Consider the following 24464-nt stretch of genomic DNA (forward strand, 5'->3'; position numbering starts at 1 on the left):
CAAGGAGGAGGGCAGAGGGGTGGGGAGACTCCCTGGAGCTGCCCAGGGGCAAAGCGGGGGCTGGTAAGGAGGCCTGGTGTGGGGCTGTATGCTCTTCCTCCCCAAGAGGGTGAGGCTGGGAAGGTGAGTGATCAGAAGTAGTTTCTGGAACCAGACCTCCTGGTGCTGTAGCCCAGGGCTGCCCTGTCCTGGAGGTGTGACCCTTTTAATGAATTCTCTGAAGAATGTAGCTAACAATGGTACTTTGGCCTGAGCCTGCAAGTGAAGATTAATGAGGCAAGGTCTGTCAGGTGCTTCTGCAGGTTCCTGGCACAGCTGGCGATCCTCAGCAGGATCATGTTGGGCTGTGGGTCAGGACCGCCTGCCCTCTAGGAAGCACTCTGGTGCTGGGTCTGCAGGTGCAAGCCCTTGGGCCTCCTGGCCAGTACCTGCATTCTACTCGGCTACTCAGGTCTCTGCTTCCTCCCTACCTTAGCGCCTCTCCCACCCCCTCCCCTTCCCCAACCCCTTGAAAAGCTACCATTTGCCTTCGCCTCTGTTTATTTATTTTTTAATTACGTCTTTTGTCAGTGCTCAAACAGAAACTGGATATTCGATTTTTGTTGAGAAGTTATTAGCTTGGTGGGGGGTAGATAGTGACTACAGCTTAGGAGTTTCATGTGTTAGAGGTGATGCAGGTGAAATAATACTCGATTGTAAGACATATCAGCCCCAAACTCAGGGCGGGGGAGCGTTTCTACCTGCTTGAACAAGGTGGAGGCTGCCCAGGGGTTCATGTTCATGCTTTCTCCCTGCTGTTGTGAATGTGACCTTTCCCCTAGTCAAGCTTTTTCATAGAAGAAAGTCAGTAAACAGAAGCTGCTCCCCGCAGGGAGTTTCTGAACGGGATGATATACGGGTTTTTCTTCTCCCATTCCCAAACCGGCCCTCGGTTTCCCAGGGAGGCCCTGTTCGCGGGGTGCAGGTCTCCTGCTGTGTTCTGGAGTCCATTGGGGCCAGTTCATACTCTGGTTCCCCAGCTCCGAGAAAAGTCCAGACTCTCGTCCAAACCGAACATTCGCCACCTTGGGATTTCTACCAGGGTTGGTGGTGTCCCCTCAAAGATGGGGTGGGGGGTGAGGGCAGAAGGAAGGAGTGCCAAGGGTGCCCACCCCGCAGTTCCAGCTCCTTCCCACATTCTGAAGTTCTTGGGATGGTGAGGGTGGGGCCCAGCAAGCCCCCCAATAGCCAGGAGTGGTGTGGGGAGTGCCGTCTGTGCGCAGGGGAAGAAGGGAAATCAGAGGTGCAGGAAGTCCTCCGCTGCTTCCTCTGCACAACCACCCTGCTAAGATTCATTTATCTGGGGGGGGGGGTGGTGCGGCTTATCAGCTAACAGTGCCTGGCACCTCAAAGGGGCTCAAAAATGTTAGTTCTCTTCTCCTCGCCCCTTATCAGTCAGCCCAGCCAGCCTTTGTTGACACTGATCCAAGACCAACACCTAGATAAAGAATAGGTGCTCAAGAAGCCAGGAAACTCCTCCAGGATGTAAGGGGAGAGATACCAGGACGGGGTGGGGTGGGGGTGGGGGTGGGAAGGCTGATAGGAAAGAGAACAAAAAGAGAAAGGGAGCAGGCAAACCGAAATGGAGCCGTTTTGTAAGTGTCCATTGTCTGGCTTTGCTATGACTTTGCCAAACCATCTTCTGAACCAGCCTCCGGCCCAGAAGCCCCTTTCCTGAACCCTACAGCGACAGGTCGCAGGCTCACGGGCTGGAGCATTGCCAGGATCAGGGGAAATAATTACCTGCTTCCCACACTTGCCTACCCAAAGCATTAAAATATCCCGGGGAAGGGCCTGGGAATCTAGGTTTAGGACAAGAATCCAGTTGGCTCTTCCAATCGGTGGCCAGTAGCACTGCCCTTCATGGCAGCGGGTGCCTGCCTCCGCAGTTCAGCAGAGCTTATTAGACTACACGCAGGTTCCCAGGCCCTTCCATCACGTGGTGAGTCAGAACAGTGAGATGGCAGGAGCTTGGAACCTTAAAAAAGAAAAAGTTCCCAGGTGAATCTCATGTTCTCTGCAGCTTGGAAGCCACAGAAGTTGGCTACGCACAAGTGCTCTGGCTCAAAGCCTTCCCTCACCATGTACCGACCATGGGACCTTAAGAAGTTCCCCAATGTCCCCTGTGCCTCAGTAACCCATCTGTGCCCTGGGGTAATAATATCCGCCTATGACATTACACGTAGGAAGCGCTTGGCCTGGGGCTGAGATTGAAGCACCGCTTACTGTCTACCATCACCTGAAGCCTAGAACCCTCTGCCCTCCGACTGCCCTCCTTGGTACCTTTGCCACAGCCTCCAGTACCCGAGCAGACCTCCCTCTCCCCCACTGGACTCGGGACTTCAGGGATGAGAGACCATATTGTTGTAGCTCAGATCCTCCTGAAGCTCTGAAGTCTGTTATTCTGAACTTGGAATGTGCCTGGAACGTCATCTAAGCTAATTCTACAGAGAAAACAGAGGACAGCCTACTGACGCCTTGTGACAGAGCCAGGCTGCTGGACCAGGCCTCACTTAGCTGGGCCATTTGAGGGCAGTCCCGTCATCACCGAGAACCTCAAATCCGCATGCCCAAAGTGGACATAAGAAATGTGTATTAGCCTATGTACCAGCCAAATGCCCGCGAGTGAATGTGGATGCTCCTTTGCATCCTGAAGGGAATGCTTCCTGCTCGCTGGGGCTTTTCCTTCATTGGTATTAACGGACTCCGAGGGGTGAGGGCAAGTTATTCAAGGAAGGTGCAGTCATTATGGGCCCTGTGACTCACCTGGAAGGCTGACTTGAGGAAGGCCAGTGGCCTGCCACTCCCTAACAGGGAGCGCTCGTCAGTCAGTCGGGCCGGAGGCTATCACGCTCAGGTTCTAAACTTAGACGCTGAAGACCTTTTTGTCTTTTTATTAAACTTGGAATCTACTAATTTCCCTTTTTAGTCGTGACCTAGCCCCTCTGTCCCGACTCAGCCTCACTGGGCCATCAACCAGGGGATCCGACTCATCTCTGTGGCGTAGGCCCTGGTGGGCCCAGTGCTGAGTAGAATTAGAAATCACAGTTCCCATGCTTGCGTCTTAGGGTCCGGGCTCGATCGGTGGTATTCTCCAAGGGCTTCCTCAGCGAAGCCCAGGAGCGGCCACCTGCCCCATCATGCACTTACCATCATGGTTGGCATTTCCCAGCGTCCATGGCTCATCAGAGTCAAAGTGAGTGTCTCCTCCAATCCCAGGGCCAGGGAAGTAGGCGTGGGCCAGGAATCCCCCTTCGCCATCAAAGGGGGAGCTGTCGCCATGGAAACCAGAAGCAAAAAAGATCATGATGTCTGCCTCCTTCCGGTCACTTTTGATCTCGTGGTAGGGCACCTCTTCAAAGGTCAGCGGAGTCACCTTCTGCCACACATCGAAAGCCTGGCGGATAGCCTTCCGTGTGTCTAGCTCCCCCACCTTTGGGGTGTAGTTGTGAATGCTGGCGAGAAAAGGGAAGGCCATTACAGAGCAGCAGCAGATGGAAGAGCAGGGCCGAGCAGAGTGAACAGGGACATTGGAGGCCGCCTGGCCCAGTGATCTTCAAGGTTTGAAGCCTAGAATTCTACTGAGGTGCCCCAGAGTCTGAGGACGCCATCTTCTGCCCCTCACCCCTGCTTCAACCAGTGTAACCTTGCTTTAACCTGCGACACACACACACACACACACACACACATATGTAGAATTTACATTTTGTTACTAATTGGGATTTGATACATGTATCTTATTCCATAGTTCAGTCACGTCAAGTAGAATTGTATAATGACTACCACAAGCTATTTCCAGACAGTGATTTCTATCTGATCTCTGGCAGAATGTATGTTGATGAAGGGATATCCCTCCACTTGCAGGAAAAATAAAAGATTAAGTTGGTAGGCAGCATTTTCTAAATATTAACATTTCCCTTTGAGTCATCTGAAATACATTACAAAAAGTATTAAAAATACATAGCTGAATGGAAATAACCTAAATGCCCATCGGTGGAAGACTAGACAGAAACATTGGTTCCCACCGTGGAAAGCTACCCACTGCTACAGAATCGGGAGGAGACTGAGACACCGCACGGCACGGATGGAATTGGAGGGCATGATGCTGAGTGAAGTTAGCCAATCATACAAGGACAACTATCGTGTGAAACCACTGTTTAAAAAAAACAGTAACAAGGAGGTGGGGAGGTAAAGGGAGGCTGACATCAAGGAATTCAAGAAGGAAGAGAATGTCTTGAAACGGATGGTGGCAGCAATTTCACAATACTGCCTGATGTGGTCGAACTACGTAACGGTATGATATCTATGCTAGCTCCCGAGAAAATGATTTGGGATCATTATTGTGTATTTCTGGTGGGGGACAGAGAACGATGATGTGACTTGAAGAATATAACCAAATTTCACTGAATTGTATTTGTAAAAAGGCTTAATACCAAAAGAAGCAGACTGATGGTTACTAGGGATGAGGGGAGATGGGAGGGAAGGGGAAGGAAGAGGCTAGAGAGTACCAGCCATGAACCTGGGGGTGGAGAATACAAGAGGGAAGCAGAGGGGGAAAGGGGGATTTTGGGGGAGGGTGACAGCAAGAAGCCATCAGAAGGTCTGGCAAGTTCAGTTGTTGGATACAAAAGCAGGGATCTGATCTGGAAGCCCCTCCCTCCTAATTCACAATACCAAGTGTAAAACCAAAACATCCCAACAGGAAGAAGCATTTCAGTGGGAAAAAGTCCCTCTTTAAAATCATTAGTACCTGCTATTACGTGTCTACAAGTGGTCTAAGGTGGCACCTGATTTGATCAATTGTAGATGTGCTAGTTTGTGTTACCATGTCCATAGTTCCTGGCTCTCCACAAAGCAGCGCCACTCCGGGGTGCTCTGCCTGTGACCTGATCACGAGGCAAGGAAACTGAGGCCCAGGGAGACTACTCCGATAGATGTTCAGGTCAGAGATGGGTCAGAACCCAGTTCTTTGTTCCTCTTGGTTCATGTTCCCCCTTCAGCTTCTGACATCATTGTCTTGCCTGGTTTCTAGAATAACACCCTGTTCTGGCTTCTGCAGCTTGTCAGCAGGAGAGTCCCGAGTTCACCTCTAAAGGTCACTGAGACCCGGCCGCTGGACCTCAGGGCCCTCTGAGATGAACTCTGTGTCTCAGCTGAGCCGGCCCATCTCTGGCCCTGCCCCAGCCCAGCCCACACTCTGATGCCTGAGTTAGCTGTGGTGGGCTTCATCATGCCTACCCTTCTCCATCCCTGGACTGGTCCTGCTCTGCCCGGCAAGAAGTGGCCTTGCCATGATTCACCTCTGTCCTCTAGGCCTCTCGAGAAACAAGGCGGGCTGGGAGCCTCAGGGAGGTCTAGCAGGCTGCTTCTAGTTGGGGGCGATGGGGGCCAGGTCAGGTGACAGGCGGCTTGGCAAGCAGTGCGTCTCCCCCCACCCCCACACGCACCACTGCCTGTAATGCAAAACAACACACATTGAAACAACATAATTCATAAGCTCCCCATAGGACCAAAGAAACCAGCCGTCGGAGGCGAGCATCCCCTGGAAGCCCCAAGGAGGACAAAGCCAGAGGTTCTCAGGACGTGGCCCTGATTTTCAGACACATTGAGAGTGGGCGCCTCCGAAAGGCAGGGCAAGGGAAAGAGACAGGCCCAAGTACCTGTAGGTAATGTGTTTTTGCCTCCACTTCTGTCCCGTCAGGGCATAGCGCTTGTTCCTCCGCCTACGACTCAAGTGGGGGTGATCGGGGACCCCGCATCGAGGCTTCTTCATCCACCTGGGCAGAGAGAAGATACATACTTTAGACTGTGGTCACTGGGCACTGTCGGAAGGTCACCACACAGTCCCCTGTTCCCAGGCTGAATGGCAGCATGCATCCTCAACTTAGACCTTAGGATGGCTCCCGAAAAGGAACATGATCGATGGATGTATTCATTCATTCATTCATTCATTCATTCATTCATTCACTCATCGGCTCATAATCAAATAGGAAGAAACTGCTGCATTAGCGGCTGGGGATCCAGCTACTTGGCTCAACATTCCAGCCCCGTCATGAATCATAGGGCCCTGGCAGGTGACTGGACCCACTGAAACCTCGGGCTCCTCTGCCCCATGCAAATCAGCGCTTGCTCTTTCACCTAAGGCTGTCATGAGTCTCCACGGAGAGCGTGCGTGTGAGTGTTCTTTAAGTGTGATTAGGTCACATCACACCCTGGCTGAAGACCCTCTCGTGGTTTCCCAGAATCAAAGCTAAATTCCTCAACCTGGACCCTCAGCCCAAGTCAAACCCACCAATGACTGACTGACTGACAGACTCCAAGTCAGCAGTCCTCTAAGGGAGAGGCTAACTTCCAACTGGCGACCGTTAGTGTGAGCTGAGCGCTTTAACCACTGCGTCCCCGGGGGCCTTGAGAATGAGGGCCCTAAACCATAACCTAGCCCACACCTGTCTATCCAGAAGGAGCCCTGGTGGCATAATGGTTACACATTGGGCTGCTAGGTACAAGGGCAGAAGTTTAAAACCACTGGCAAGCTATGTGGGAGAAAGATGAGGCTTTCTACATCCACAAAAAAAGTGCCCGTCTCAAACACTGTAGGGCAGGTCTACCCTGTCCTATAGGGCCTTCCTGAGTCAGAACTGACTTGATGGCAGTGAGTTTTGTTTGTTACCTGCCTAGCCAACATCTTCCCCCTCTCCCTGTGCACACTCTGCACTCCGTGCTAGCTTCCATGATCTCTGTCTTGAGCATTCCAGGCTTATTCCCACTTCAGGGTCTTTGCATTGGCCGGGTCTCTTTTTTGTGCACTTCTCTCTTTCCCTTGATGTGCAAGAGTCCCCCCTCCAATGCCGCCCCTTCAGAGCGGACGTCCCCATCTGCCCTGCCTACAATCGCGTCCCCTTTTCAATCCCTCCACTATCTTCTTACCTGCCTATTTCTCTTCCTATCACTAGATTGTTGCCTTCTTGTTTATTCTTTGTCTCTTCCTCTAGATCCTAAGATCCATGAGGATATGATCCAAGGATATGATCCTTGCTGGTTCCAAAGTGCTGACTCAGTGTCTGACGGACGTATTGACTGAATCAATGAATGGAGGAATCAGAACTATCCAACAGTAAAATAAGGTAGGTCGGAGACAGCACATTCTCTCTGGCTCAAAAGCAAAACAAAACAAACTCACTGCGTCGAGTTGATGCTGGTTCACAGCGGCCCTACAGGACAGGTGGGTTTCTGAGACTAACTTGTCGTGGTAGTAGATAACCTTGTTTTTCTCCTGAGGACTTGCGGGTGGTTTCAATCTGCTGACCTTGCAGTTAGCAGTCCAAACACATAACCACTGCGCCACCAGGGTTCTGTGTACTATAGGTGTGTGGTACACAGCTGCGGTACTTGGACTGTAACTGTATAGCACTTACTACATTGCAGTGTGATTTAAAAGTCTGCTAGCCTGCTGTCCCTAATAAATCATAAGGTCTCTGAGGACAGAATCTATGTCATATTCATCTGTAATTCCCCAGAAGCTACCCAGTGCCTACGATGAAGTAAATCTTATTCGTTATCAGGGAAAGGTCCATTAAGGAGCAGTGGGCCTGGGACATCACCAGACCAAACCAAACTCAATGGCCATTGAGTCGATTCTGGCTCATTGTGAACCTATAGGACAGAGTAGAACTGCCCTTGTGAGTTTCTGAGACTAACTCTTGATGGGAGTCAAAAGCCTCATCTTTTCCTTTCAGAGTGGCTGGTGGTTTCAAACTGCTGACCTTGTGGTTAGCAGCCAACTCACAACCCACTGTGCTCTGTAGGACCATCATGGGAATTTTTTTAAAAGACAGGGTGGGCGGTTTAGGGATTACGACTGATGGTGGTCCAGTCGTCCTGCATGGCCTCCGTCTGTGTGGCTTTGCAATGAGCTCACTAGGCCGCAGCGTGGGATTGCTGGGGGGCAAACGTTGGGCCCTCCGTTGCAGTTTTGGGCAAGGCAGTGCCCTTGGCAATGTGGAGAAAAGACAGTTGCAGCCAATGTCAGAAGCTCTGAGGGAAGTGACCAGCTCCTGCTCATCTCTGTGCCCGCACACGTCCTCGCCTGGACATCGACCATTAAAGAGAGAGTGTCCAGGCTCAGGAGGCACTCATGAAGGGCACACGAATAACAATGGCATGCATTTATAGACACACTTAGACTTTTCAAAGTGTTCTCCTTAAATTCAATTCTCCAAACAACCCTGCGAGGTAACCCAATATTACCAACCCCATTGTGCAGGCGAGAGAACAAGTATAAGACATCGAGGCGAGGGACTTGAAAGATCCAGAAGAGGGGGCAGGACGGACGGACGGACGGACGGACGGACGGGAACTTAGTTGAATGAACAAATGAACGACATTCATACGGCATAGCACCAGCTGGGCCTCGTTCTTCCTGTTCTTTCAGGGCGTCGCCTAAGGCACTTGTGCTTGTTGAGTGAGTGAGTGAGTGGGTGACACATGTGTGGCCATCCCAAAGCAGATAGATACTCAGGCACAGGACTTGACACTGCTAAGACAGCTTCCTTTGCCTAACAGTCCCTGGGAAGAGAAGCAAGACCCACTTCTGTGTCTCAACCAAGGCTGCCTTAGACCTGGGCGGCCCCCAGAGGAAAGGGTGGCGAAGCCTGAGCTGACTCTGAGGCCTTCGAAGCTGTCCGCCCAGGCGCTGGTTTAAGGACAAGCGCTTCCCTTCTCCCTGCCTCCCGAGTATGGCTCCCGGCCTTCTATGGGGAGTAGGGGCGGAACTGCCATCCTCGGCCCCCCACTTCCACCCCACCCTCGAGTGCTCCCTCTGCCTCCTCCTCTCACTGTCCACCTGCCACTTGCTGCACCTCGGCCAATAGGCCTGGGGCTTTTTGGACCAGAGTGAAACCCAAGGCCAGCTGGTGCTTCGGCACAGACACCAGTGCCAGTGCCCCAGGATGCACCGCCCTGTAGTCTGCACAAAGCCTGCAACATAACCTCGCTTTGAAGAGTGGCCGGGCTCTCTGACCAGCTCACCGGTGAGCCAACAGGACCAAGGAGTCCCCTGTCCTCCCAGCATCCCGGGAGCAGTCAAATGTGGTATCCTGGAGCTTTAATTCACAAACCCAGAGCATCTTAGAAGTAAGACATGTTTGCACAGAGCTCCTGGAAGCTTGAACAATGTAATGGGATCCTGGAAGCTGAGAGCTACAACCCAACAGATGAGTATGTTGAGGCTCAGCGAGATGACCGTCTGCAGGAGGGACTTATTCTCGGGGCAGTTAGCTCAATTTAGGACCAGGTGGAACCGTCCGAGTCCATGTCCCTGTTCTTCTACCTGCAAACTTGCCGGCCTCCTTCCATGCCCCGGGTACTTCCCTTCACCTAAGCTCAGGATCCATGCCTTGCCACTGAGGGCATGCACCCCTGCTCTTTGCCATGTTCCATGCCCTTCTTCGGTCTCTGCCTGCTCCCTCCCAACTTTCTTGACGGGGCTCATCCCCAGCGCTCGTCTCTGCTAGTGTGATCTCAGTCATTCCGGTGGTTTCACTTCCGTGCCCTTGCCCCCAGACATCTCCCTGCAACTCAGCATTTCCTTTCCGGTTCCAGACCGATGCCTATGCTGCCCATTCAGTAGCAGCCGTGGAGGGTAGGGGTCACAGGGCAAGTGCAGCGCAGGGTATGTGTAGGCATCAGCAGGTGTCTGATCAACAGGAAAAGTGGAACAAGAGTCTTCAACTCAGCATCGTTCAGGCGGTCCCTGTATCCGATAAGGATGTGCATCCCAGGGAGCTCACTTGACAGCGGTGGTTCGTAGACTTGGTGGTTGTTGGAGCCAGAAGGAACTGAAGAGAGCCTCTACCTCCGTCCCTCATTTTCATGACCAGGGGTCAGATGCCCAGAGGGTTAAGAGGTGTGTCTGAGCAAGTTTAAGACAGAGTTGGGACTTCCACCTCAACACATCCCCAAACTCAACTCAAGCCACCCACCCAAGGCCATCAAGTCGATTCTGACTCACAGTGACTCTAGAGGGCAGACCGGAATTGCCCCTTGGGGTTTCTGAGACTCTAAGTTATTACGGGAGCAGATAGCCTCCCCATTCTCCTGTGATGAGGCTGGTGAGTTTGAACTGCTGGCCTTGTGGATAGCAGCTCAGTGCTGCACTTCAAAGGCCCCTGGAGGGAGTTCCACACAGGATCACATGGTAGGGTCAGAGGCAGGGGAGTAGGTGGAACAGGATGTGTACACAAGCCACAACAACTGTCAATCCGAATGTCAGTCCAGAAACTTGAAAGACCACGGCCTCTGCAAATCTTACTCGATCGTTGTCTGATCCAACACACCGGTGACTGGGATCCCGTAAAACTGCTGCATAGTGGAGACTGCGGACTGTAAGGCCTTCCCTGAGTGCAACGCAGATGCCCGCGAGTCGTAGAGAAGTAGATAGCCGTATGACTTTAACCAGCTCTGAAAGACATAGAAAGAACAGGGTGCATTACGCCGGAGAAGGCTCTCTTCTGCCTGGGCACAGAGATGCCCAGGGATTTGCCCAAGTGATTCATGGCTTCATGCTCTGATTTCTTCCTCCTGCCAAAGGAGTATCAACTGCATCTCAGCAAGAAGCCTTTCCCTGGATCTCTGCTGGCTACAGGATAAAGATGAAATCTGCACTCTGGGGTTTACACGCCATCCAGCCTCCTTGCCCATCCCCTCAGCAGTTGCTACCGGCATGCAAGGGCAGGAGAACCGTGGACTCTTGGAAGCAGAGTGGCTTGTTGCCACCCAGGAGCCCGTGGTGTCGAAGGTCAGGGACTGATGCAGAATCACCAGCTTGTGTACCTTCTTTATTGGTAAGCAAAAAAAAAAAAAGCAGTTCATGTGACAAACACACATAAAACCAAAAAGAGAACCCGTGGCTGGTGCTGGTGAGTCGGTTCTGACTCATAGCAACTCTGCAGGACAGCACAGCCCACAGCCCTGCCCAGACTCAGTCTCCATGGAAGCCAACTGCTTGTTCTTGCTCCCACAGGGTGGCGGGTGGGTTTCGTTGGCAGACCTTTGGGTTCACAGCTGAACACCTAACCATGGGCCACCAGCGCTCCTTTCTATCAAAGAGTAGACGTAAAAACACAGCCATGTGTTATTTCATTTAAACACAGGTAAGTAATTCTCTGAGTAAGAAAAATGAATACTAGTGGAACTGGGCAAGAACACTTCATTTGTAGGAAATACTGGAGTACTTAGGCTTACATAAAGGGGCGCGAGGACTGCGCTCATTCTTAAATGGGTTCAAAGAAATGTATTGCTCAAAGGGTAGAGAAAGGAGAGAGGTCGAGGGAGAAAGCAACATAGTAAAATGTTACTAATGGGGTCCGGCTCCAATCCCAATACTAAGTGGACACCTGCCCCTTCCCCCAGAAGAATTTATTTCAAACGACGGCACTGAATCTGCAGCTCCAGGACAGGGACATGTCTGATCAGAACACACGGGAGCAGATGAAGGGGAAGGATGAGAGAGTGGAGCACATCCTGGCCCTCCAGGCCATGAGGATGATGTTCCCAATTAGAGCAGCCAGTCCACAGAGAGGACCACATGGTTGGCCCCACTATGAGGCATGACGTCCCTCACTGACCCATAACCCTACAGGGGACAACACCGGAGACACAGTGTGGGAATTGCACCCAATCTGATCCCGCCACACCGAGGCAAAACACTAAGGGGGTGTAACAGAACAGCAAGAGAATGGAGCAGTGAGGTCCCCAGGGAATGCTGAAGGTGGACTTTGGGGCCAAGGCGTGGTGCCCCAACAGACTGGACTGGAAAACATTCCTAAAGGCCAACAAACAGTCCTTGAACTAATTACAAGCTTTTCTTTCTTTTTTTTTTGTTTTGTCATTGGTTTGTTATTGTTGCTTTGTTGTATATTGTTGCTTGGTTTTGCTCTGTCTTGTTTTTGTGCATGTTATTATCTCCGTAGTTCTGTCTAAATAAGATAGGCTGGATGAAAAATCTGGAAAACAATGGGACCTACAGTTCTGGGGGGACATGGGAGAGGGAGTGGTGAGGGAAAAGGAAGTGGTGTTAACAAACCCAAGGGAACAACAAGTGATCCAAATTGGTGGTGAGGAGAGTGTGGAAGGCCTGGTAGGGCATGAGCAAGGATAATGTAACAAAAAGGAATTGCTGAAACACTGGTGGGGACTGAGCATGGTAGTGGGACAGGAGGAAAGTCAAGGGGAATAGAGGAAAGAGCTGGAAGGCAAAGGGCATTTATAGAGGTCTAGATAAAGACATGTACATATGCAAATATATGAGAATGGGGAAATAGATCTATGTGCATATATTTATAGGTTTAGTATTAAGGTAGCAGAAGGACATTGGGCGTCCACTCAAGTACTCCCTCAATGCAAGAATACTTTCTTCTATTAAATTGGCATTCTATGATGCTCACCTTCCCAACACAACCACTGAAGACAAAGCGGGTGAGTAAGTAAATGTGGTGAAGAAAGCTGATGTTGCCCGGCTATCAAAAGATATAGCATCCGGGGTCTTAAAAGCTTGAAGGTGAGGACCTGATGCAAGGGGCTTAAGTGGAGAGCAAATGCCTTGAGAATGATTGGGGCAGGGAATGTATGGATGTGCTTTATACAATTGATGTATGTATATGTATGGATTGTGGTAAGAGTTGTATGAGTCCCTAATAAAATGTAAAAGAAGAAAAGAGAAAAAAATGATTAGGGCAAAGACTGTACAGATGTGCTTTATACAATTGATGTATGTATATGTATGAACTGTGAAAAGATTTGTATGAGCCCCAATAAATTGTTAAAATAAAAAAAAAAAAGCTTGAAGGTAAACAAGCGGCCATCTAGCTGAGAAGCAACAAAGCCCACATGGAAGAAGCACATCAGCCTGTGTGATCACGAGGTGCCGAAGGGATCAGTTATCAGGCATCAAAGAACAAAAAAATCATATTGTGTGCTCACCTCCCTGATATGATCGCTGAAGACAAATGGGTGCATAAGCAAATGTGGCGAAGAAAGCTGATGGTGCCCGGCTGTCAAAAGATATAGCGTCTGGGGCCTTAAAAGCTTGAAGGTAAACAAGTGGCCATCTAGCTCAGAAGCAACAAAGCCCACATGGAAGAAACATACCAGCCTGTGTGATCACGAGATATCGAAGGGATCAGGTATCAGGCATCATCAGAACAAAAATCTTACCATAGTGAATGAGGGGGGTAGTGTTGAGTGGAGATCCAAAGCCCATTTGTAGGCCACTGGAGGTCCCCTTACAGAGGGGTCTCAGGGAGGAGACAAGCCAGTCAGGGTGCGATGTAGCAATGATGAAAAATATAACTTTCCTCTAGTTCCTAAATGCTTCCTCCCACCACACCCACACCCACTATCATGATCTGAATCTTCCCTTGCAAGTCTGGCTAGACCAAAGGATGTACACTGGAACAGATAGGAATTGGAAACACAGGGAATCCAGGGTGGATGATCCCTTCAGGACCAGTGGTGTACTGGGAGCGTAGAGGGAGTGTGGGTTGGAAAGGGGGAACCTATTACAAGGATCTACATGTGATCTCCTCCCTGGGGAATGGACAACAGAAAAGTGGGTGAAGGGAGATGTTGGACAAGGCAAGATATGACAAAATAATTTATAAATTATCAAGGTTTCATGAGGGAGTGGGGAGCAGGGAGGGAGGGGAAAAATGAGCTGATGCCAGGGACTTAGGTGGAGAGCAAATGTTTTGAGAATGATGACAATGAATGTACAAATGTGCTTTACACAATTGATGTATGTATGTATGGATTGTGATAAGAGTTGTATGAACCCCTAAACATGATTTTTTAAAATGCTACTAGTTAGAGAAGCTGGGCACAGGGCATTCAGGAATTCTTTGTGCTATTCTGAAAAACTTTGAAAGGCTACCATTATGTCTTTTTTTTTCCACTTTGAAAATTAACCAGCCTATCCTTTGGTTAGAGTATCTTGGGGGAGACTATTGTTCAAAGAGTGTACTTTTCCACTTTTAATATTTTATGCATAGATTAAAAAAAAAGAACCTTGGGAAACTACCTTATTCCATTTCCTGTTTCTCTATTTAGAGTGTCTTTTATTATGTCAGACTCAAACAGTTTCTAGAACAAGGCAGATCAGTAAGTTATTACTTGCTTCGCCAAAGGTGCCTGGAAGATCTCCACTGCTTTGTGATAAAATTCACCTGGCTGATTAGAAATAGTATGGTCAGAGAAATAGTCTTAGAACCTCTGAAACAGCCTGGCCACCTGACCTTTCTCACATTGGGTATATAAGGCATGTTTCCCATTCCAAATGATGTGAGGAGCAGCCCTGGTGGTGTAGTGGGTTACGTGTTGGGCTGCTAAAGGCAAGGTTGGCAGTTCAAAACCACCAGATGCTCCTCAGGAAAAAGATGAGGTTGTTTACGCCTGTCAAGAATTACAGTCTCGGAAACCTATAGGGCAGTTCTATCCTGTCCTACAGGGTCACTATGAATCAGAATCAACTTGATGGCAGTGAGCTTGAGGCTGTGTGGAAGGACCTCTGGGGGTGGTGTAGGTTACAAGTTTGAACCTATCAGATACTCGTGGGGAGAAAGATGAGGCTTTCTGGTCCCATCTGGGCTGATAGCTACCTATAGGGCTGCTGTGAATTGGAATTAACCCAGTGACAGTGAGTTTTTGAGGCAATGTACAAGACTCTGGGGACACAAAGATGAAGGAGTTCAGAAACCAATAAGCCAACCCACAATGAAAATGGAGTGCTACAGAGAGGTGTTTGTAGGACTCTGGGGGAGTATCTTATCCATATGGAGGGAGGAGATAAGGAAATTCAGGAAAGGCTTCCAGTGATGATGGGATTTGAGTCAAATCTTAAAAGATAAAGCAGGCACGGTTGCCAGGTGTGGGAGAGGATGGCTAGAACGTCGGAGGTGGAAGAGGAGTAGAGAGAATTGGAACTGGAGAGAGATGAGATACACGTTTGATAGGTCTTCCAATGTCATGGAAAATGTGTATTATGACAAAGACGCATGGATTTCAAAATTGTTTTTGCCTGAACAGAATCTTCTGTAAGGCATTAAGGACAATAAGACATCAATTTGTAAAAAAAAACCCTTATCAGAGCAACATCACTTCTGCTAGAACAGAAGCAAGACCAGACATCAAATCCAAGGTGGAAAAAATGAAGCTTGTGTGGAAAAATGGTGAAATCATTGATGCTTGAGGAAAAGTTTAGGGGGACAAGGCCCCAAAAGAATCAGCCATTTACCAATGGTAAATTGGTTTTAAGAAGGGACCGGATGTTGTCAAAGGCGAATTCCCTAGCAGCAGACCATCCACATCAACTGGCAAGGAAACAATTTTGTTCATGCCTCAACTGAAGAGGACCATTGGCAACAGCAGAAACAAGAGCCAACCCCTCATCTGGTCCAGCTTACATAATCCTGACTGAGCAAGTGGAGCAAACAATTGCTCTGCTGGACGGGGGTCAAAACTTTCGGGCCCAGATCAGCTGCAGACAAGCAACTGAGGTCTTAAAGGCCTTAAGATAAATAGGCGGCCATTTGCTGAGAAACAACAAAACCCACATTGAAGAAGCACATCAGCCTATCCCAACTCGATCGTTGAAGACAAAGCGGGTGCATAAGCAAATGTGGTGAAGAAAGCTGATGGTGCCCGGCTATCAAAAGATATAGATTCTGGGGTCCTATAGGCTTGAAGGTAAACAAGCGGCCATCTAACTGAAAACAACAAAGTCACTTGGAGGAAGCACACCAGCCTGTGCAATCATGAGGTGTTGAAGGGATCAGGTATCAGGCATTATCAGAACAAAAAAAATCATATTATTGTGAATGAGGGGGGTAGTGTGGAGTGGAGACCCAAAGCCCATTTGTGGGTCACTGGATATCCCCTGGCAGAGGGGTCTCAGGGAGAAGACAAGCCAGTCAGGGTGCGATGTAGCAATGATGAAACATACAACTTTCCTCTAGTTCCTAAATGCTTCCTCCCCTTCCCCCCACTATCATGATCCCAATTCTACCTTGCAAGTCTGGCTAGACCAGAGAATGTACACTGGTTCAGATAGGAAATGGAAACACAGGGAATCCAGGACAGATGATCCCTTCAGGACCAGTAGTGTGAGTGGCGATACTGGGAGCGTAAAGGGAGAGTGGGTTGGAAAGGGGGAACCTATTACAAGGATCTACATGTGACCTCCTCCCTGGAGGATGGACGATAGAAAAATGGGTGAAGGGAGACGTCGGACAGGGCAAGATATGACAAAATAATAATTTATAAATTATCAAGGGTTCATGAGGGAGGATGGAGTAGGGAGGCAGGGGAAATAAGGACCTGATGCCAGGGGCTTAAGTAGAGAGCAAATGTTTTGAGAATGATGAGCACAATGAATGTACAAATGTGCTTTACATAATGGATGTATGTATGGATTGTGATAAGAGTTGTATGAGCCCCTAATAAAATGATTAAAACTAAGTAAATAAATATAATATTAAATAATAATAAACCAAAGTGAACAAACTGTAGAACATCACCTGTGACTTGATTGTAGCCTAGGATCACCCAAAAAAACTCCAATGAGGTATCTAGAAGTGGAGAATAGTAGGGTAATTGACACTCTACCCATCTATTCATCTCTAGCCCCAGGTTCAGTTACACCAGCAGAGCATCAACGGGCCGCATTCTTTCCAAGGCCTCCCAGGCAGAATGTCACATTACATTCTCCTTCTTTATGGAAACTCCACTTCAGAGCTATCTGGTTGAGACTGACTGACCTGTTTGAGACTTGGAGGACTCCCTGAGACTATTGGCTTGAGATACTTTTCAAAATTTGGACCAAATTTAATCCCCGAGGTCACCTTGTAGCTAAGTAACAAATGGACTAAAAAAAAAATAAAGAATACCACTTTTGAGTACTGTGTGATTAAAAAAAAATTGTGTAGTGTCAACTAAGTCTCCATGGAAGAATTACACCAGCCTGTGTGACTCCAGGATTGTAAATAATAAACCCCAAATCTGAAGGAGGGAAATGTATCAAACCTTAAATTGTGAGCACTCGGTTTGCAGAGGGCTGTGATGGGGGTGGGGGGGTGCAGGCCCCACTGGATTCCATCGCCGGTGAATCCCCTCTGACTGTAGTTGAAGGGTGTGACTAGCTTTGCTGTCATTCAGAGACCACTGTAAAGTCAGTTATGGCTAAAATGTAATATCCTGTCGCTTGCTCTCCCGTTTGGCCCGCTTTGAAGTTGTTTCAGTCTTTAATATTTTCTGCTTTCCCTTTGATTGAAATTAATCTGTTTTGTTTAGTCACTGTAGTTTGTTTTTATTTGCTTGCTTTGTATGCTTGTGTTTTGTTTTCTATGATTTTCTGTATATGAAATCCAGGCTACATCGAGCTATGGAGGAAGTAACTGGATAGGGGCATGGCAGAGAAGGATGTGGGGGTTGGGTGGGGGAGGGAGTGGAGAGGTCAGAACAATGAGCATGAAAAGGAAATGTTCTGAAACTGATTGTGGTGATGATTGGACAAATCTTTTCATATGACTGCATGATTAAATTGTACACTTCTGTAGCGAGAGCGGGGCTATATATACCCAGGCAGCAAACTGCAGGGCAGGTCCCCAACTGTCATCAACTGTCAGTCCCCAGCTCCAGACATGAACATTCCAATCGTGTGGTTAAAGGGACCTCAACTTACAGCGACACAGTCCACAGGCTAGGCATCCCACAGGTAGTGTACCCCTTTAAACTGCGGCACAGAACAAGCAAGCCATTTATCCCTCTGCCCTTCAGTTAATCCTACTTGTGTTTATCGGCCAGGCTGGTACAATAAACTATAGCACTATATGAAGTATATGCCCCCAAAATGAAAAAGTTAAATAAAATTGTAAAAGCATGCAAATGAGGTCAAACGTTCATCAAGTACTTGAAAACAAAGCTGAGAATATAAGGAAACAGTGAAACTAGATTAACAGAAGCGGACCAACTAGAATGGGAATGATGAGGATATCCACTCATTGTAAAGAATGGAACCAATGTCACTTAACGACGTGTGTAGAGATTAGTGAAGGGGAACCCGAAGTAACATTTCTCCCAGACACAGTGAAATATTTTTAAAAGTGAAAATCCTGGAGGATGAAGCCTTCAGTGAACCCCTCTGACCACAGAGCAGGGGTGTGCATAGCCTCACTATCATGCAGCACGCAGTGCTCCCCCCACCACCTGTATTTTGTTTGCTATGTTTTTCTGTACATTAAATCCAGGATGGTAGAGCTATGGAGAGAGTGTGCACGGATGGGATGTTGCGGGGTATCACAGGGAGGTGAGAGGAGGCGGGGGCTGGTGGCAGTGGGTTCAGGAAGAAAGTAAATGATCTGAGGTTGATTGTGGAAATGAGATGACTGTACGGCTCTTATTAATATGATTGAGTTATTGAATTGAATGGTATGTAAAATGCACGCGGATAAAAGTGTTTAAAAAAATAAATTTTCAAAGTAAGAGCACTGTCTGGTTGAATAAACAAAGTAATATAGTGGAAAAGAGACATAGCCTGCTATCAAACCCTGACACATCACTTACGCTGTGGGGTCCTGGACACACCGAGCTTCCGTCTCCTCACTTGTAAAATGTAAGGAATAACTCCTCCTCCATAAGATTATTAAGGGAACAAAAGTGCCGACACATCATCATCCATGGAAATTCTGTGCAATCCTTTGTAAAATCCAGGTGGAAAATATGGTTTAAAAAAGATTGTTTTCAGGGTCTCGGGGAGGAGACGAGCCAGTCAGGGTGCAGTGTAACACCGACGAAACATACAACTTTCCTCTAGCTCTTTAATGCTTCCTCGCCCAGACTATCATGATCCCAATTCTACCTTACAAATCTGACTAGACCAGAGCATATACACCGGTACAAATAGGAACTGGAAACACAGGGAATCCTGGACAGATGAACCCCTCAGGACCAGTGGTGAGAGTAGCAATACCAGGAAGGGAAGAGGAAGGTAGGGGGAGAATGGGGGAACCGATCACAATGATTGACATATACCCTCTTCCCTGGGGGATGGACAACAGAAAATGAATAAAGGGAAGCACTGGACAGTGTAAGACATGAAAAATAATTTATAAATTATCAAGGGTTTATGAGGGGGTGGGGAATGAGGGGGAAATTATTGAGCTGATACCAAGGTCTCAAGTAGAAAGTAAATGTTTTGGGATTGATGATGGCAACAAATATACACATGTGCTTGGCATAATGGATGTACGTTTGGATTGTGATAAGAGTTGTATGAGGCCCCAATAAAATGATTTAAAAAATGCTTTTCTGCCTTCCAAAATCTAGTCATCATTTAAGATTTCCCACACACAACCTTGAACCAAGATTCAGTTCTTGCGAGTCATAGAGATAGTAGCACATCTATCATGATCCAATCAACTTTCGACTCGACTTAGGGATAAGCCCATCTCTCCCTGGTCTTGCTGGGAGCACCTTACGGGTCCCACACTTACTTAATGGATGTGGAGCAACGACCGCCGCTGAAATGGACGGCACACTCATCACCCAGTGCTGCACCCTCCTTCCGCCGCACACCATCACTTTTGATTTGGCCTCCAAGTGCGGAAAAATGTCCCACCAGGAGATTCTGCATGCTTTCTGGTATCGGAAACAAACACGGGGTCGCCTAATGATTCTTCTTTTTGATCTTTGTGCCAGGAATCTTTCAGCCAAATATATGGTCTCCGTGTTGAGTCTGGTGATATTTGGAACTATTAGTTTTTTTGTCTTTCGGATTGCCGTTATGTTTCAGGCTTCCAGTGACTGAAAATCTCTGTGTTGTAATATGTGATCTGCCTCAGGCCGTTCCATAAAGAGGTGTGGTACAGACCCAAAATAAATCCAGTCCCTCCCTGTCTGGCATGGAGCTCGGCTAGTTTTCCAAGGATCCAACGAAGACGAACTAGTGCCCTTGGGGAATGACTGGAGGTCGCGGACAGACACATTGGCAAATCAATCAGCCAACCGAGTATTTCTTTTTTCTTTCTTTTTTTTCCTTTTTGCCGGGAAGCTGTGGGCAGTGCAAGCCTTCCTTTTATTGGTCTGAATGGTTCACAGTTGAGCCACCTGCTCAGAGAAGCGGAGGGCAGGGGGTGCTGGGACCTTGCAGACTCCAGCCTGAGGTTCCTGCCCGCCCGGCCAGGGCTTGCTCTCGGTCCCTGGGCCTGGGAGGGGGTGTGTGCTGACTGGGTCAGTCAGAGTGGGGACCAGAGCCTGTCTTCACAGAGGGACCATGAGGTTCTTTGGACAGACTTACAGAAGAGGAGAATGACCTATTCCGCTCACTGTTCCATTTGGTTTGTTTTCATCACAAAAGAGCAGCAGGAGAGACAAGGGCAGAGGAGGGCTGGGTTCTGATGGGAAAAGGCTAAGGAGTCGAGGACCAGGGGTTCTGGCCCAAGGGTCCCAGGCTGGCCCGCTGCCTCCTGGGAGGACTGGTTAGCCCTGGAGGACGGTGGCCAGGAAGATAGCTGGCCAGGGTCCACCGTGGGAGCAGCACTCTCCCAATGGATACCCCCGGCTGGGCAGCTCGATGGACTGGCATGTCTCCTAGACACAGGCCCCACGGGCCAGCCAGGGGGAACTGGCAATAGGGGGCCTGGCCCTCCTTGGGGCTGTCGGACACCACTCTGCTTGTCAGCCAATCAGTTTCTTCAGGAAGGCCTCCAGCTGGCCCTGGTCCTTGATGCCCACGAACTTGTCCACCATGTCACTGTTCTTGATGGCCAGTATGGTGGGCACAGCAGACACCTCATATTCAATGGCGAGGTCTGTGTGTTCATCGATGTCCACCTTGGCCATCAGGACCTTCCCATGCTGCATGGCCACCGCCTTCTCCAGTCTTGGGCAGGGGCTGTACCACTGTGCGTGGAAATCCACCACCACAGGGTTTCACTGTTGACGACTCGGTCTTGGAAATCAGGCCCATCCTGGACATTGAAGGTGGTGGTGCAGGCTCTGGAGGCGTGGATCATCCGGGCGGGGCTGTGTGCTGCTGCTGCTGGGCCACCAGGAGGGCCCTGTGGGATCTGGAGGGCCCCGGAGGTGAGGGGTGCCCACCGACCCTGAGGGGGCTTCCTGGCGATGACAGAGGCCAGGAACCTCCTCAGGAGAAGTCGCTGCCCCATCTCCCAGCAGCGTAAGTGGAGGGACACACAGCCCGGCCCTTCCCGCCCCGTCAAGGGCCCGACTGAGTTATTTCTTGAGCACATGCCTTAGAGCTAGCACAGAAGTTAAGAATCCTGTTCTTCTGCCCTTGTTAGTGCTTATGGTAGGAGACAGACCAGGGAACCTTTGGCAACCCCCCCCACACACACACATCCACTCCCAGCCTTGTATGACTGGGGAATTTTCAGCGGCTCCTCTGTAAAAAAGGGGCTGGGAGGCTGGCTTACTCAGCCCCTTTGCTGATCTCCTCCTCAGGAGCATCTCAGAGTTGATCAGGACCCATTAGGAGGCCGCAGGGGGAGGGAGGGTGGGTTGGAAAGTGGGAACCAATTACAAGGATCTACATATAACCTCCTCCCTGGGGAATGGACAACAGAAAAGTAGGTGATGGGAGGCATCAGACAGGGAAAGATATGACAAAATAATTATAAATTATCAAGGGTTTATGAGGGAGGGGGTAGCGGGGAGGGAGGGGGAAAATGAAGCGCTGATGCCAGGGGCTTAGGTGGAGAGCAAATGTTTTGAGAATGATGACAATGAATGTACAAATGTGCTTTACACAATTGATGTATGTATGGATTGTGATAAGAGTTGTATGAGCCCCTAATAAAACAATAATTTGTTTGAAAAGGCCGCAGGGTTGATCTCAACTGCAGTACACTACGATCTAAGGACTCAGGTACTAGGCATTCATCTGGGTCAGGACCAAACACTGGAATGGACTGGACACATGGTGGTGATGGCAAAGTGTATCAGTGCCTTCTTTGTCACCAGGGACAATTCTAGGATTTGGGGGTGGGGGTGAGGGGCCAGACCCGCAAGAGAGAAAATGGGAAAGCAGGGGAAGGGAGACGGGCAGGTCATGTAGGTCAGGGAAACGGCCTTGGGTTTGGGCCTGGTAGTTCCTATCTGGGTAGGAGACCCTGGAATGGGAACCCAGGGGCCAGAGAAATGCAGCTCCGGCTGCTTACCGCTACCATGGTCCCTCAGTTGCTCGTAACCCGGGCAATCCTTTCGCTTCTTTGGGCAGATTCCCCTGAGGTTGGAAGAAACCTTCCCTCCCGGCATACCCATCTCAACAGAGTCCCGGTCCCTCCACACTTGCCGGCTGTTCCTGCTGCATGCAAGGCTCGTTCTCTATGTTCAGCTGAGCAAACTCCTACTCATCCTCCCAAGTCCTTTGTGAAACCTTCCTTAACTCCCCCTGGGAGTCACTGGCTACCCCGATAATACTTAGTATCCAGTGCCATGGGGTTGCGTCTCATACCTGTTAGCTGATACCTGTTTTCCTCATGAGATCAGGTCCCTGGGAAAAAGAGACTGTCTTATTTCTTTTCAAATCTGCTACAGGGGTTAGCCCGGTGATTGGCACAGTAAACGACCGGTGAATTCACGCACGTCTGCTGAATGAATGAATGAATGAATGAATGCATGCATGCCTATTGGGTCCAGGAGGCAATATCTGGCTGCCAAGGAAGGACTTCGACCTCGGGAGGGCTTTGGGGAGGACAGCTGTAAAAGCGCCAGGTTTGACTTTCTGGCTCGCTCTGTTGTCTCGTTCATCGGAGAAGAGGTACGGGAGGCAGGCACTATCCGGGTGGGTGGTGGGTAGAAAGCCATTCCTCTGTAAAGAGAATGACCTACCTTTTGTCTTTTGACACTGGGATCCATTAATCAATCCGTAGCCATGTCAGAAGTTCTAACAGCTCAGTGACCCAACGCTAAGGTGTCTGTCACCCTTTAGGTGCTGACGGAGGTGTAAACCCAGAGGAAAGTGAGAAAACTCCCCAAATGCAAGCAGGGACTAAAATAGCTGGCCTGGACGCCAGAGGGGAAGCTCATAGGCAATGCTCTGTGATTGGTCAGTTGGCCAGGAGGCGGGATGTTGGTTCCTGGGAAGCCAAAGCAGAGATAGTCAAGAGTAGTGGCAGGGAAAGGAGAGAGCAGAGAATAACAAGCCGAAGGGAAAAAACCACGGGCCGAGGGACGAGAGTGGCAGACAGCAGAGGCGGTGGTGAGAAGTGGTGATGGAGGCGGCAAGTGGATCCACTTACGATGCTGACAAGTGCTCTTGGAAAACTGAGAAGGCCATGGGGGAGGAGAGAAGTAAATGATGGATCAGTTACAACAGGGTGGTCACTGGCAGCGGAGGAGAGGGGGAGGGGAAGGGAAGGGGAGACACGGGACCATCATACCAGGGGGGGATCCCAAACCAGACACTGGAGGAGTGGGGAGAATGATGCTCAGAATGAGAAATGAGGTGGGCCGGGAAGTGCCAGAGGTCAAGTCTACAGAGAAGGATGAGTCATCAGGGGTCAAGTTTCAAAATATGGGCTGGAATGATAGAGAAAGACGGACCAAGCTAGATCAAAGAGTTTGGGCAGCTGAGGGCATAATCTAGGGTGCTAGGTTCCCCCCCAAGAATTACTTGGTGCCTCCCTGGCAATGAACCACTTTTACACTATTGCCTAAGGAGCCCTGGTTGTACAGATTAAGCATTGGGCTGCTGATGACAAGGTCAGCACTTTGAAAGCAGCAGCCTCACTGTGGGAGAAAGATGAGACTCTCTGCTCTAGTAAAGAGCAGTCTTAGAAACTCACAGGCACAGTGCTACTCTGTCCCATAGGATCCAGTCAGAACGGAGTCGATGGGAATGAGTTTGGTTTTTGGTTTGGGTACTATAGCCCATCATCAAGGATAAAGCGTAGGTATCTGCTTTTGAAGCCCTCCTGGAGTGTTCCAGAGGCCCCCCCCCACTGAGGGGGTGGCGTCACTCCTTTGGGGAACACTGATCTAGGGCAACGGTGAGGTGACAAGAATCAGGCATTAGCCTTAATATGCATGTGCACTGGTAGTCCAAGTCCTGTCCTGGGGGTTATGCACGTAGAGGGACAGAGACAGACTGGAGGACTGACTATAGGAGAGTGGACAGGGGAGGGAGGCAACAAGAGCCCTGTCTTGTGAGGAGCTACGAGGGATATTCATGCTGGGAAGAAGGACTGTTGTGGGACATAACCGTTTTTAAGAAGCTAAGTGTCTACAGATGAAAGAGAAAATTCTGGTTGGTTCAGAGGGCTAAAAAGGACCAGTGTGAGAAATTACAGAACACAAGTCTTGTCTTCTTAACTTTTTAACATGAAAAGATGTTCTAATTGTAACAGCAATGGTAA

At 49.3% G+C, this 24464-nt stretch overlaps 1 protein-coding gene and 1 pseudogene across 1 annotated transcript in view; both read right to left on the reverse strand.

The window, feature by feature from the left end:
* Nucleotides 1-24464, reverse strand: part of MMP24 (matrix metallopeptidase 24) — a 57638-nt gene that overhangs the window by 14343 nt on the left and 18831 nt on the right. Inside the window, exons 2-4 of the mRNA XM_075563722.1 lie at nucleotides 10349-10497; nucleotides 5700-5816; nucleotides 3190-3494 (exon numbers count right to left, since the gene is read on the reverse strand). Coding sequence (XP_075419837.1) covers nucleotides 3190-3494; nucleotides 5700-5816; nucleotides 10349-10497 — 571 coding nt within the window. The remainder of the gene's footprint in view (nucleotides 1-3189; nucleotides 3495-5699; nucleotides 5817-10348; nucleotides 10498-24464) is intronic.
* Nucleotides 20764-21254, reverse strand: LOC142423131 (thioredoxin, mitochondrial pseudogene; annotated as a pseudogene).

This window comes from Tenrec ecaudatus, chromosome 12, assembly GCF_050624435.1.
Source record: "Tenrec ecaudatus isolate mTenEca1 chromosome 12, mTenEca1.hap1, whole genome shotgun sequence".
In the NCBI taxonomy this organism is placed as follows: Eukaryota; Metazoa; Chordata; class Mammalia; order Afrosoricida; family Tenrecidae; genus Tenrec; species Tenrec ecaudatus.